This window comes from Cricetulus griseus, assembly GCF_003668045.3.
Source record: "Cricetulus griseus strain 17A/GY chromosome 1 unlocalized genomic scaffold, alternate assembly CriGri-PICRH-1.0 chr1_1, whole genome shotgun sequence".
Lineage (NCBI taxonomy): Eukaryota > Metazoa > Chordata > Mammalia > Rodentia > Cricetidae > Cricetulus > Cricetulus griseus.
Window position 1 is genome coordinate 192,203,647 of NW_023276807.1, and position 14,914 is coordinate 192,218,560.

General features: G+C 36.2%; 2 protein-coding genes across 8 annotated transcripts in view; one reads left to right on the forward strand and one right to left on the reverse strand.

The window, feature by feature from the left end:
* Positions 1-2,043, forward strand: part of Ccdc66 (coiled-coil domain containing 66) — a 29,535-nt gene extending 27,492 nt beyond the window's left edge. For 2 of the 3 annotated variants that reach the window (XM_027389610.2, XM_027389613.2), the window contains one exon: positions 649-2,043. In XM_027389610.2, coding sequence (XP_027245411.1) covers positions 649-735 — 87 coding nt within the window. In that variant the 3' untranslated portion in view covers positions 736-2,043. The remainder of the gene's footprint in view (positions 1-648) is intronic. The other variant, XR_004772252.1, reaches the window with a different exon arrangement.
* Tasor (transcription activation suppressor) overlaps positions 1,868-14,914 on the reverse strand; it is a 50,226-nt gene continuing 37,179 nt past the window's right edge. For 2 of the 5 annotated variants that reach the window (XM_035452256.1, XM_035452255.1), the window contains 7 exons: positions 11,477-12,279; positions 8,028-8,150; positions 6,789-6,948; positions 6,229-6,337; positions 3,549-3,727; positions 3,234-3,398; positions 2,268-2,658 (listed from right to left, as the gene is read on the reverse strand). In XM_035452256.1, coding sequence (XP_035308147.1) covers positions 2,603-2,658; positions 3,234-3,398; positions 3,549-3,727; positions 6,229-6,337; positions 6,789-6,948; positions 8,028-8,150; positions 11,477-12,279 — 1,595 coding nt within the window. In that variant the 3' untranslated portion in view covers positions 2,268-2,602. Of the gene's footprint in view, positions 2,659-3,233; positions 3,399-3,548; positions 3,728-6,228; positions 6,338-6,788; positions 6,949-8,027; positions 8,151-11,476; positions 12,403-14,914 lie in introns of all 5 variants that reach the window. The other 3 variants (XM_027389608.2, XM_027389607.2, XM_027389609.2) reach the window with 2 other exon arrangements.

Sequence of the window (14,914 nt, forward strand, 5' to 3'; positions counted from 1 at the left end):
TTTTTTTTAAAGATTAGAACAGAATAGATCTGTTCCAAGAATGAAGTTATATACATGGAAGTATTCACCAGACTTTTCCCCATTCCTGTGATTTTTACATAAGCTTTTTATACAGGCAAAAATAAAACCCAGTAATGTGCTGAAACCTATCCAGGAGCCTATTACATTGTATATAAGAAGAATTTGGCTCATGTGTTGCTTACCTTTTATTATTCTACCTAAAGCTAGAAAACTACCCCTGCTCATACTCATTTACTTGTATCCTTTAAGTGCTACCTCTGCTTACATACAGCTTGACTCAACCTTGGTAACCTCACAAAAAGGAACAAGAGAAAGGAGTGTGATGTCCACACTTCACCATAACTCTTACACTGTTTCAGCAGAGCTAAGATAAACAGTGGGGATATTAAGACTCTCATTGTGTCTTCTCATGATATTAAGAGCACTTGAGAGTGGATTTCAAATCCACAGTTGCAGTAATTTTAAAAGAAATCATCCTTGTTGCTTTTATAGTAGAAAACACTCTAGCTAGGTAACACCCAAAGAAGGAGGTCCACTATAACAATTCTATCCTGAGCTCAGTAATTTTTCTTTATCATGTATTTAAGTTGACTATACACCTTCACTAAACTATCAATGTGATTGCAGGGTCTTCTCCAGAAACAAAAGGAGTTGGAAACGAATCTCATACCCTTAACTGCAAACCAAGAAGATAATTTTAGTTCTTCATTTTAAATATGCTAACCACTCAACTGCGTTTTTCAAGCACCCAATGACAAACTTCATGTGTAGAAAAATGCTGTATTTTTTTATATATAATAAAACGGTTTACAGTTAGAAAAAAAATCTCTGTCATACTAGGGTGTAAAAGTACTTTCTACTTACCATAACAGAGTCTGGAGATCCCTGATCTGTTAACAGTGTTGCTAATTTGTTCTGTAAGAATTTCACTGAGCTAGACTCTTTAATGAAACAACTCAAATTCATTTTAGAATCCTGTGGTTTTTCTTTTCTGTAAATTTTGTTTTCATTGTATTAAAAGTGGAGATGCCCCAGTTTTCACAATATTGAAGATAACAGTAACAGTAAGCAACAGATATAAGTTATATAAGGGCTTAAAATTTATCTCCACCATAGTTTTTGTATTGATTTAATATAGCACTAAAGTGCCTAACTAGTTCTTAATTTAGACCACCTCAAAGACCTATTTCAAATTATCTAATGCCAGTGAAAACCAAAGCCCCATTTTTAAAAGTTCATTTGATTGACTATAGGATCACACAAAACGGTATTTATCAAGGATTTCAAAAGGCTGACCAAAATTTAAGTGAAGTTAAATTTTTACATAGTTAAACCTAAAGATTGAAAAAATTCGACTTGGTATTATGGACATAGGTTTACTACCTAAAATGCAACTGCACTGTAGGTATAGCTTGAGGTATTGAGCCAAAATCCTGTAAATATTGACACTGCTGGCTTATACCTGTGTAAAAACACTATACAAAAAGCTTTAATCAAAATAAATAACTGACATTTCAGCAAATTTAGTTATCATCTGACATTAAAGAAAGTCATTACTATTTACCATTCTTTTATAAACATCAAATTTTACATATAAAACAGACTTCAATTTGAAGCCCAAGTACAGGTAACATAAAACTGAAAGGTGCCAACATGAGTTAATCTGATTACAGTATGTCCAAAAAATATATTTACTTTAATTTTCCGATGTGACATATGGTACAGACCACCATGATTTATAAGTGGGGGTAAAAAAAAAGACATTAGGAAACTTGTTTTTAAATCATCAATTCACTTTTAAGAAACTAAAAAAGTCCACGACAACCTTATTTTTTTTCTTTTTTTGAGTCATTGTAATTTTATCTTTGGACACATCCTTAACTTAATGGAGATTTCTCTCTATCTGAGGTTTTGTAAACGGAAAAAAAGTAATTTTCATTTTCTTGAGACTGAGTTGATGAAAGGGTATATGGTGTCCCCAGAAACGTCTGATGAGTGAGAACATTAAAATGACTAAACTGATGGGACATTTTTAATTGATTTTGATAAGCCTGAACGTTGCTATATGAATCTTGTTCTGCTGAATTGCTGTTCTCTCCTTCAGAGCGTACTCTATCAATAGGAGCTCTCTCTTCACAATCAATTTGGTAAGTCTTATCTTCTAATAAACTGTTTTGCACGTCAAGAGATGACTGCAATTCAATTTGAATATTCTTTTTTTGATCTGTTCCACTGGATCCTTTGGTTTCTCTCGCCAATATTTCTGAATGAAAACTGCTGAATACTTCTATATGTGAGATTTCATCCCCTGAATCCAGAGACATATCCTCTTCATCCTTTTCACCGTTTTCTAAAAGAGCTACATTTAAAAAACAAAAAGCCCTCCTCTATTGAAATACACAATTTGTTTAGTTTGTAAGATTATACACTACTCACACAACATAGTGCGTCAGGATCTGCAAAGTCCACAATCCCTTAAAGCTTGGTCTTCTGCCACAAGTTCACTTAGTCACAACACTCACACTAGGTATGAGTGTCTGGATAATCCGATGCTAAAAGCTTCTGCGAAATGTGTTCACGTTTAATGTTGGGAAATCCCAACTCCCAGCTCCAAAGGGGTTAATGTCAAAACAGCATCTAAAGTTATACGGTAATTCAGTATTTCATAAGACAAATATAAAATAAAACTTCTGACATGTAGCTTCACTGAATTACTAAACTGGTTAACTCTACTGAATGCTCAGTCATCTCTGCTTTTTGCCAAAAATAATTTAAGAAAAACTTTTATTTTAAAGTCTGGAACCAAGCAGAGGCCATCTCACAGAAGACTGATGGTAAGATATCCTTACAACCTTGTATTAAATAGCACATACATCCGAAGACCTTTCGTAGCCCAACAATCCCTCTATCTGCCTCCCTTAATAAAAACTGACAGCAAACAGCAGGCAATAAAGCTTATATACCCTCAGAGGGAAAAATCATCCTTTAAGCATGTGCTGTCATGGAACAGACGAATGAATGCATAGCCTATACTAACAGCTTATACTGACTACAGTATAATAAATGGGTAGATCTTATATATACTAAGTTCTAAGGTGATGTCTGTTATTGACACTGAAGGTAAATGGTTTCAATAAAACATTTCACTATTGGATAAACAAAACCTCTTTCTGCCTCACCTAAAAAAAAAATGAAAACTACTAAAAAGTTACCTGACTGTGACTCAAGAGTCTCATTAGCACCAAGCAGCGGAAGATTTTCTTCTGTGACTGAGTTGTGATATCCCACAAGACTTTTAAAGTTGTGCATAAAGTCTTCAGCTGTTGCAACTACAATTCCATTATCTGTATAACTGGAAACCATCTTGATAGTCTTCTCTAAATTAAAAAAAGAAAATGTAAATAAACTGATACCTACTGTCAACAAAATCCTTTCCACCATATATTCAGAATTATAATTTAACACCCACTCCAGCCCTCTGAAATTACTTCACTCATACTCCCATATCAGCAAGAGCAAGCTCCTACCTGTTAGAAAGACTATGTGTCGCTGCTGTATATTCTGAGCCTGAAGCCTAATAAGGCAGTCCATTTCTGGAGCATTTCGAGTTTGTGAATCACAGTTGTGGTATGACAAAATCTCAACCAGATGTTTCTTCTGATATACATTTAGAAGAGACAGCAGACTCAGAGCTTTAGTATTCAATCTGTGAGATTAAGCTGAGTTCAGTATCTGGATATTGGCATTTTAAAATTCACTACGGAAATTTCTGCTTCAGTTAATTAAAAGCACTTCTTGGCTGAGGAAACTAATAACCACAGCAAGCTGGGGCTTACTATTTAATACACTGGTTAAGAGAGAAGGAAAACTGGATCTGACAAGCATGTTTTGGGAGGAGGAACACCTTTTAATTCATTTAGGCTAAAACCTGGACCAGTCATTCTATTTACTAAATTATTCTTAGCTTTAATCTTAAACTTTAAGAACATTAAAGAACAAAAAAAGTTGGGTATTTTGGGCACAGTGGTATATGTCTATAATTGCAGCACTTCAGGAGGTGGATAGCCTAGATATATAGACAAATAGACAAATAGAGTATAATTCTTCCTAACATGTGGCTTTTAAGCTATTTATAATACTCCAAGGTAGAAACTGGAGATACACCTTTGGGTGAGTTATGTTCTACACTATATATGAACTTAATACTTGCCCTTTGCTTATTTTATAGGCTGTGAAAATGACTAAGTCTAAAAAAGTTCAGTATTAGCCAAGTGTACATTACAACTTTTTTAATTCCAGCATTTAAGAAGCTGAGGAAAGATTTTGAGTTTGAAGCCATTCTGAATTATATAGTGAGACTGTCTCAAAAAGATAAAAGTATTTTAACTACTATACATAATCAAACACCGGAAATCTTTAACCCTGAATTTTAAGACTCATAGAATGTTAACGGGTGTTATGGCAATCAAAAGACCTGTGACCTAGACTAATTGTGGTGGTATATGCTTTTAATCCAGTACTTTGGAGGCAGAGACAGAAGGACTGCCCATGAGTTTAAGGCCAGCCTGGTCTACAAAGTGAATAGCAGGGTAGCTGGAGTTAAATCAACTTTCAAAAAGTAATTGGGAACTGGAAAAAGAAAAAAAAGGCTCAGTGAGCAAGAGCACTTGCTCTGCAAACATGAGGATCTGATTCACATCCACAGAACCCACACAGCTGGATGCATCTACAATCCCAGCATGGGAAACAAAGACTGGCAGTTCTTGAGAGCTCCAAAGCAAACTGTAGTTGATATGGTGAGCTTCTGGTTCAGGGAAAGACCCTGTCTTAAGTCAATTAAGGTGGAGAAAAAGAGGAACACAAATGACATCCTGCACTGGCCTCTACTTGCACAGGTGAGTGTACTCCACAAGCTCATGGCTCCACACACAAAATTTTACGACTTAACATTTATGTTATGAAGACACTGTACTAACAATATACAGCATTTCCAACATACTATACTAACTGTTCATGGAGCTTTTTAAGTAACTAGTACTCAGAAGAAGTAATGTCCAGACATGCTAGAAACCACACAAACATACATATTATAAATCAGCGTTCTAATGGAACTTGTCAGACTGAGATCAATCTTTGACTATTTGATTAGTTACCTAAAGTACATACTTGGCACAGGGTCAGATTTAGACTGCAAATACAGATAGATCAGTTTTTACAATGATAAAATGTGTCGTCTATATCACAACCCTTCTTAAGGCTTGGAGAACTTATGTAAAACAGGGAGCAGAAGAGCCAGATATTGTAGAGTACTGCTTAAAAACTCCCTTTGGGGGCTGGAGAGATGGCTCAGTGGTTAAGAGCACTGGCTGCTCTCCCAGAAGACCTGGGTCCAATTACCAGCACCCATGTGGCAGCTCACAACTGTCTATAACTCCTGTTCCAGGGGGATCCAACATCCTCACACAGACATACATGCAGCCAAAACACCAATGTACAGAAAATACAAAACAAAAACAAAAAACTTCCTTTTGGACTTTTAACAAGGGTGTTTTACTCAAAAAATGCACAACAGCTGGTGTTGCCTACCCAAGACTTGCACAAAATCAAGGCAGCCAAAATTCCAGCATGGGTAGGGAAGATAATTATGAGGTCTTACCCCTAGCTGAGGAACAACTGGCAGCTGATAGTGGTCTGGTAAGTGGGTCCTGCTCTACTGGGCAGCCTAATAAAATAGTAGTGCATGGGCAACAGTAATTAGACTCAGTGGGTTATAAAAGAAAAAAGAGGACATAGAGGATATGGTTAAGTGGAGAGGTCTGAGAAGAGTTGGCTAAAGAGTAGATATGACCAAAATACATCGATAATACAAAGAGTAAATTAATATATTTTTAAAAGGCTTGAAATGTAGCTCACAACATGTGCTTCAAATCTAGAATCACAGAAAATAAGAAAATTTCTGATCCTTGTGATTATGCAGACCCAGAAGCAGATTAAATCAATTCTAACTATAAGAACTTCACCAAATTGTCTATGTCAACAAGAATACCACTTCTTCATTAAGGGAAATGGAGTATTCATTATTAATACACATTTATTGTCTGTTGACATACATGAAAACTTCATAATCCACAAACCCAGAAAAAAGGAAAAAAGTTTGTGAGCACAATGTTAAAAATCAACAATTGTGCAGTATTTTCTTTATCATACCTGCCCAGTTCCTTCAGTTTCTTCTGGAATTTACAGTGGATTTTCCATTGCCATTTTCCTTCTGGAGTACTAAGTTCTTCAAGGAATGCCAAAAAAATTTTAAGGCTCTCTGTTAGGAACAATGAAATTAAGATTTTAAAGTCAGTATTAGTCTATGCCATACCTAAGTTTTTGAAAAATCTCTTATTCACATTTATATAGATTATTTTCTATGTAGCATGTACTCATCATCTTGCACTGAGGGAAAAGGGAACTCCTTATAGCCTTAAAACTCTTTTATAAACACCTGCAAACAAAACAAATATCCAATAATAATACCACCACCAGAGTAATCCAAGTGCCACAGCAGGCAGTGTAGACCAGATTTGCATGAAAGCATATATAAAGACAGAATGGAGAAAATAGAGGTGGCAAAAGCTCAGGAAAAGATAGAAATAACCCAGTTAGCTATGAGTGACACAACAGGTGTCATTTTTTAATCACTTAGTTTTAATATTCCCTGAAAACCCAAGGCACCCATAACCCAGACATAACATGCTGAAAATAACACTCATTCTTACCAATTGTGACAACCTCTGGATTTAGAATTGATTCATCAGACACAATAACGCCACCAGACACAAATAACTCATTGTATGTATGATTTTTAACATCATCCAGGCTATCAACACCGGCAAAGCTAACACATGGGAGCTTCTTTAAAGTCACCAAGCCAGGTACCTGTTAAACCAGAAATAGGATGGATAAATATAACCTAAAAAAAAAGTTTAAAAAAATACATTATTACTCGACAGGCGTTGGTGGCGCATGCCTTTAATCCCAGCACTCGGGAGGCAGAGGCTAGGTGGATCTCTGTGTTTGAGACCAGCCTGGTCTACAAGAGCTAGTTCCAGGACAGCCTCCAAAGCCACAGAGAAACCCTGTATCGAAAAACCAAAAACAACAAAAAAACATTATTACTCATCATTGCCTCTAGATAGTCACAAAACTAATATTTGAAGTATTACTTCCCAATAATGTAAACCAATATGCATGAACAGAACACTAAGGGAAAGGAGTTTACATTAGACTGAAAACACAAAATGGATAAAATGCTAATGTATCTTTAAACCTATAACCAGCCAGATTTCAAAACCAGGAGCCAGGTGTCATCCTATCTGAGATGTGGAGGAAAGATTAGGAGGCCAGCCTGAGCTACACAGGATACTGTCTTTAAAAAGGGGATGGAGTAGGGAGGTGGGAGGAGAGCCAAGGTGCTAGAATATTACTAAAAGGCTGATTTTTTTTTAAAGATTTTATTTATTTATTATGTATACAACATTCTGCTTCCATGTATATCTGCACACCAGAAGAGGGCACCAGACCTCATAACAGATGGTTGTGAGCCACCATGTGGTTGCTGGGAATTGAACTCAGGACCTCTGGAAGAGCAGTCAGTGCTTTTAACCTCTGAGCCATCTCTCCAGCCCTAAAAGCCTGATTTGAAGAGGACAAAATACCTCCAAATCCAAGGTAAATGGGGACTCATGGAAAAAAAAAAAAATTGTCTAGACATACATATGTAGATAACAGTACGAAGAGTTAGCAGAACTAAAGAATCCAGCACATCTATTAATCTTATCTAAATGACAGGGAAGACTCATAACACACAACTTCACATATACAATTCTCACAAACTGGCTCCTGGACAGATACTTAAGTTTTATCTTTATTTTTAAAAAAAGTTCTGTTCTCAGAATAAGATTTAACAATGGTTTAGTTTTAGAAAACAAACCGGTGAACTGGACTTAATAGCCTACCTTGTGAATGAAATCTGCAATGTCTTCATTTTGAATAATAATCAATAGTTTATCTAAGGTCGATCTTCTTTCCAAAAACTGATCTGGATGACATTCTGTATTGCCTAACTTGATAAGATACTCCTGTCAAAGAAAAACAATTAAGTCAACATTAACAAACTTTACCAAACCAATTTCCAATCCAACAGTAAACGTGAAATATAAGCTAATAAGCTTTATCTAAATACTATGAACTTTCACTTTAGAAGACTGGCGAGTTCATCATATCCCAACAATTAGTCCAGATTCTTGACCCACTTACCTCAATTATGGTAAACCCAGGACCTAATATTAGCCACTCCCTGTTTCCACTTTCCTTTCCTTAGGCTGGCTCTTAGGGATCTTTGACAGTATTACCAGAAATATTTCCCTTCAGAGCATGGGTGTCACCACTGCATATTATTTAATCCAAAACTCAAAAAGAATTCATGTGGCATTTTCGGTATGAGCAATGGTGACACAGACCATGTAAGGTCAGCTCCCAGATCCGAACCAGGGTAATAAAGAGAAAGCCTTAAAGTAGCGAAACTTAGGAAAGATTCTTTTTTGTTTTGTTTCTCAAGACAGGGTTTCTCTGTATTGCTTTGGAGTCTGTCCTAGAACTCTGTAGACCAGGCTGGCCTCGAACTCAGAGATTCGCCTGCCTCTGCCTTCTGAGTGCTGGGATTAAAGGTGTGCACCACCAATGCCCAGCAGGAAAGATTCTTATCTGAGGGTTGTCAGACTTTTCTATCTGATGAAAAATAAGACAATAAATAAAAATAAAATAAAAATAAACAAGCACACTTTCTGCTGGTAACCTAAGAAAAAAAGGAACAAGCACATGCTTTCCTGATGGTAACCTTCTTTTACTTCTACTTAAATGATCTCTTGACAATCTCTTTACATACATACATCTCTCTTCTGCCCAGTTACATAGTTCTATATTCAGCTGCAACATCTGTCTATGTACTGTTACATATTTCTCTTCATATACATGTTCAATCTCACATCCACACTCATTTACTCATACACATACTTCTTTTATATTATTCATTCACTCTTTACTCACTCTTTCACCTATTCACTTCCTCACACTTCTCTCATGGTCATAGGAAATCCTTGAAGAGCTCCCTTATATATTGCTTGCTGGCCAAACCCTGAGCCCTAAAGCAAAGTGCATGATCCTGAAATGACACTCTTCATTCCAAAGACATAGGAGATTATTTTCTCTATATTAGCAGAGCTTGTCAGATAGCATAATCTAAACCCTGCTGGCTTGACAAGTGGTAGGCCACCTGTCAAGACAACATTTTTGCATAACTCAAATGTGGGGCAGCATTTTCCACAATGCCTTCAACTCTGAAGATTTTAGGAAGATCTCAAACTACGTTTTAGTTTATTAATGAAAAAGTAAATTATCTGACAGGACTGATGGTGACTGTGCTCACTTTACATTTCTAAATTCAAAATTCAAATTGTTCTGAATACTATTGCTTAACTGATATAGTAACAAAACAGTTTGATTTCAGAAATATTTAGTAGTTTAAATTGTTATTAGAACCTTTTACCCTAAGTTTTAGCAAGAAAATTCCCACTGATTAAAAGAACCAGGAATAGCATTCATAAAGCAAAGCCAGGTAGATCGCTGAGATTGAGGCCATCCTGGTTTGTCTATATATGAGTTCAGGATAGTAAGGGCTACCCTGTTTAAAATAACAATAATGTTCCAACCTAATTTTTCATAAGATTTGAAAGAGATTAATTTCTTACTCCGTATAATAATAACTTACACCATAATTCAAAGCACCATTCATAGAGGGTTGTATTTCCTATCTCTTCAATACAGATGTCACATGGGTTAACAATCCAGTTTTAAAAAGGGAGAATTACACTGTGTTCAACTTAACTCTCTTGCTAGTACTACACCAACATGCAACTATGTCCAGAGTTCTGTGTTAGAAATGTGTTTCTTGCCGGGCATTGGTGGCGCACGCCTTTAATCCCAGCACTCAAGAGGCAGAGGCAGGCAAATCTCTGTGAGTTCGAGGCCAGCCTGGTCTCCAGAGCGAGTGCCAGGACAGGCTCCAAAGCTATACAGAGAAACCCTGTCTCAAAAAACCAAAAAAAAAAAAAAAAAAAAAGAAATGTGTTTCTAGAGTTGGGGGAAAGTTCAGAAGCCCTATATGTTCAATTACAGAGGACAAAGATGCAACCAAGTCTCTTCATCTTCCTAAGAAAACATAAGGAAAGCACAACACTGCTATGCATCCTTTTAATACCATCTCAATGCTCTTCATCTATTATTTGGGATACCACATCAAACAAGCTAACCTTGTTTAGCTTGAGATACCTTAGAAGGGCGGTGGTGATGCACACCTTTAATCCCAGCACTCAGGAGGCAGAGGCAGGCGGATCTCTGTGAGTTCAGGCCAGCCTAGTCTTCAAAGAGAGTTCCAGAACAGTCTCCAAATCTACGGAGAAACCCTATCTCGGAAAAAAAAAAAAAAAACCAAACAAAGATAAATGGATGCGTTTGTTATCAATACTGAGTTTCTGAATTATTTAGTGTTTTGAGTTATTTATAGTCCCTCTGCTTCCTCTAACAAAACACACAGAAACTCCAGTCACAATAAGAGTCCATAAATGGGAACAAGCAGTTACTTCAAAATCCCAAGATCAAATACCTGAAATAGTATTCTATAGCTTTGAAAGTCTTTAAGGAGCATAAGTTTTTTTGTTTGTTTGTTTGTTTTTTTTTTTTTTTATTAAAAGCTGTGACATGGTCAGGGTATTAAGAAATGACAAATGAATTTATCACTATGCCATTTTTGGACAGTTGAACACCAGAACCTACGTTCACTCTCTCATTCACTAAAAACCAAGTAAGCAAGCCTTATTTAAAATCTCTAATCAAAGGCCAGCAAGATAACTCAGTAGGTAAAGGTACTTGCTGCCAAGCCTGACTACCTGAGTCTGATACCCAGGGCTCATGCAGTAATGAGAACTGACTCTCACATGTTGCCCTAGAACCTCCATACGTGCACTTAGTACCCTCCAAAAAGAATAAAACCTGAGGTTTTTTTTTTTTTTTTTTTTTTAATCTCACAATCAAGAAAATCTGCACTATAGCAAGAGGCTTCTACCCCATGATAGTGGGGGTCAAACTCAGGGCTTACCACATATGCTAATTGAGCTGCAGCTACAGGCCCTTATAGTTATACATACAATCTTTAAAATTCAACAAAAAGATTTTGGCATCTATAATGTTGAAATCATAGGTACTATGTTTAGTTCAATGCACTCCTATTTTATTCAATTATGAATTACCAAACTCAGAAAATATATTATGGCCACCTTTAAAATTCAATTTTATAGAGTTCAGACCACTAAGTTTATATAGCAGTTATGATTACCTTCTCAATAGTTACCTTTATTTCTTTGCAAAGCACACTTTCCTCTTCTTCATGAATGTAAAATTTCACAGTATTTTTCTGGACATCTTTCATTATTTTAACCAAACTATTAAATACTTCAGGTTCCAACTGGCTTATAAAATTTGAAAGAGCTGGTTGTGCAGAAATGTTTATATCGTTGGGTGATTTTGATATTTCTTTTTCTACTGACTCCAGGGCAGTATCACTAGGTACAGTGTGATCAGAAGTCAACATTAACTCCTTGCAGAGGTGTGGCTGATTCATTTCTATTACAACTGAAGAGGAATACTGCTCATTAGAACTGTTATCTTTTAAAGGTTCAGGACACAGTGGCTCAAAAAGGTCTTTACTGTTGAAATCACTTGAAGAAATTGATACAACATGCCTTCCCAGAGGATTCAATGTGGTTGTATGAGAATGATTAGGGTTTACTGGTGGCAAATTCCCACCCTTAGCTGATGCTTTAATAATAATAGTATTTAGTTTTTCGTGCAAACCATCTACAAATTCCTGTATACCAGCTTTTGAAGTCTTAGAGTATATGAACTCAGAAAGGCGATTCATCTTCTCTTGTGCTGAAAAGATAGGTGTGGAAATTGTACTAACATACGAAACATTCTTTTGCTTCAAAATCTCTTCTATCTTTCTAGAAAAGAAATGGAACTCTCCTAACACTGTATTCTCTGTAGTTTCGCTAGTCACTGTAGGAGGCTCTGCTGCTGGCACACACTGCTCTTCCACTGTCATCACTGGACCTGTCAACAGGTCCTCCTCCTCAGTGGTGCCCTTTACAGTGTCTGTAAACGGAGAGGATGGAAACTGGTAATCAGAACTTCTTTCTCTATTTATTACCCGAGGGTCGTTAGGAAAGGCCTCCAGTGGTGGTAGACACACCAGTTGTTCTCCTGGTGATTTCATTCCTATACAAGAAGAGTTTATTATTATAAGAGCAATCCAAATGAGTAACATTAAGAAACAAGCAAAAAACTCATTTTAAAATGCATAAGGCTCAGTCATACATTTAAAAATATGCATTGCAAAGTAAATTAAAAACCTCAAAAAACTGTATGACCCCAATTGCTCTACTTACAGGCTGTAGATTTCAGTAGACAGAGTAGCAACATTGAACAGTTTCTTTGCTTTCTTTCCAAGTGTTCAAAAGCACTCTTTGGAAAGATTTTTTTTTTTTTAAAGGTGCCTCTTTGTCATAAACATGTTAAGTCACTTCCCTGTTTTTGCTTTCCTACCATTCTATACATCTGATGCTAACAGATTATGTATAGTAATACTGGATTCCATGGCCAAGTAAAGTTAACACCACATTAGTTTAAGAATGGAATATAAGAGCCAGGCGGTGGTGGCGCACGCCTTTAATCCATCCCAGCACTCAGGAGGCAGAGGCAGACGCATCTCTGTGAGTTTGAGACCAGCCTGGTCGACAAGAGTTAATTCCAGGACAGCCTCCAAAGCCACAGAGAAATCCTGTCTCCAAATGATCCCCTCCAAAAAAGAATATAAGGCAACTGGAAGGCCCAACAGCAATGTTGTAGCATTAAGATCTTAAAAAATTAATTGTATCTATTTTTCAGGCTGACTTTCACTTATAGGTTGGTTAATGGATTGCCAACAACATAACATCATTGTGTCAAGAAAGGCTCAAAAAAAAAAAAAAAGAATTGAAATATTTCATAGCTGTAATGAGTAGTAACTTTGACAATGCTCCCCTAGTACTTCCATTTAATTTGCAAATAATTCCAGTGCTAATGGAACTACAATCTTTTGACTTGTAAGAACTGGTTCAATCTATATAAGATCATACTGTTTGTTTTCCTCAAAAACCTTAAATTCAAACATGATTAAGGTTTTAAAACTACTTTTCAAAGCAAGTGCCCTGTTTATTTTTAAATATAAGAGGAAAATATAGCTAACTTTAATTTATAGTTAATATATTTTAGAGAAATAAAGTCAAGATCTTAGGCTATCACACAATTTTAAGACTTTGAAAAATTAGAAATTCTCCGTAAGTATTAGCAACATTACCTAACACATCGATCCTGTAGTAAAGAAAATGGAACTAAATCAGGAAGTCCATTTATAAATTTTCACTGCAGTACTTACAATGAATTTGTAATTCTCAAATGTAGCTGCACATTCTTTCTACACAAAACTTTGTTTGTTTGTTTGGTTTGGTTTGGTTTTTCGAGACAGGGTTTCTTTGTGGCTTTGGAGGCTGTCCTGGAACTAGCTCTTGTAAAACAGGCTGGTTTGAAACTCACAGAGATCTGCCTTCCTCTGCCTCTGCCTCTGCCTCTGCCTCCCAAGTGTTAGAATGGATTAAAAGAGTACGCCGCCACCACCCGGCACAAAACTCCATTTTTATTTTCCCCACACTCAGTGTTTCATTGTCATGAATACTACATTCAATTATTGTAAAAACACTTATACAGTAACAACAGGCACAAAAGTCAAAACAAAGAAAAATACCCAATTTGTCAACAATTAAAACGGTATGAAATGTACAAGTTCTATAAGACTCAGAAATACTGAATGTTCTACCTTTAAATTTACAACATTTACAAAGTAGTTTAAAATAATTCAAAATATATAGAAAGGCATATAAGAAATTGGTTAACAATGACTAACCTATTGAGAGCAAAATAAACATACTCAATACGTTCTTTTTTTTAAATGCCCACCCACATTCTCTTTTATTTATATGAGACAGGGTCAGGGTAGCTTTGGACTCATAAATCTTCTTGTCTCAGCCTCCTGAGTACTAGATAAACTGAGATCAACTATACTGTTTAAAATAACAAGAGTTTTAAAAATATAGGTAGTCTTCAATACATTTATTTTATGACAATATAGGTATGTATCTTTAACAGATGTTTGAAATAAAAGAGCTGGGTTTGAGCCACCACACCATGGGACCTGAAGACATGGGTTTTAAACAGCTTTTTAAAAAAATTTAAATGTAACTTAAATTCCATGTAGAGTTTTCTCTATTAAAATTTCTAGAAGCAAGCTGGGGATGGAGGCACAGACCTTTAATACCAGTCCTTGGTAGGCAGAGGCAGGCAAATCTCTGAGTTTGAGGCAGAGCAAGTTCCAGGACAACCTGAACTACACAGAGAAACCCTGACTTAACAAAACTAGAAAATTCTAGAGATGGTTCAGTGGGTAAAAGCATTTGCTATACAAACATTAGGACCAGAGTTCAAATCTCCAGAACATACATAAAAAGCCAGGCATGTATGTACATGCCTGTAACGCTGTGGAGTTCAGAGAGGTGGACCTCAGGAGCTTAATGGTAAAACAGCCTAACTGAAAGGGCAAGCTTCTGTTTCAGTGAAGACTACCCTGCAAAGCAGTAAACAGCAAAAGAAGAAGAAACCAATGTTCTTCTATGACCTCCACATGTACTTATTCACA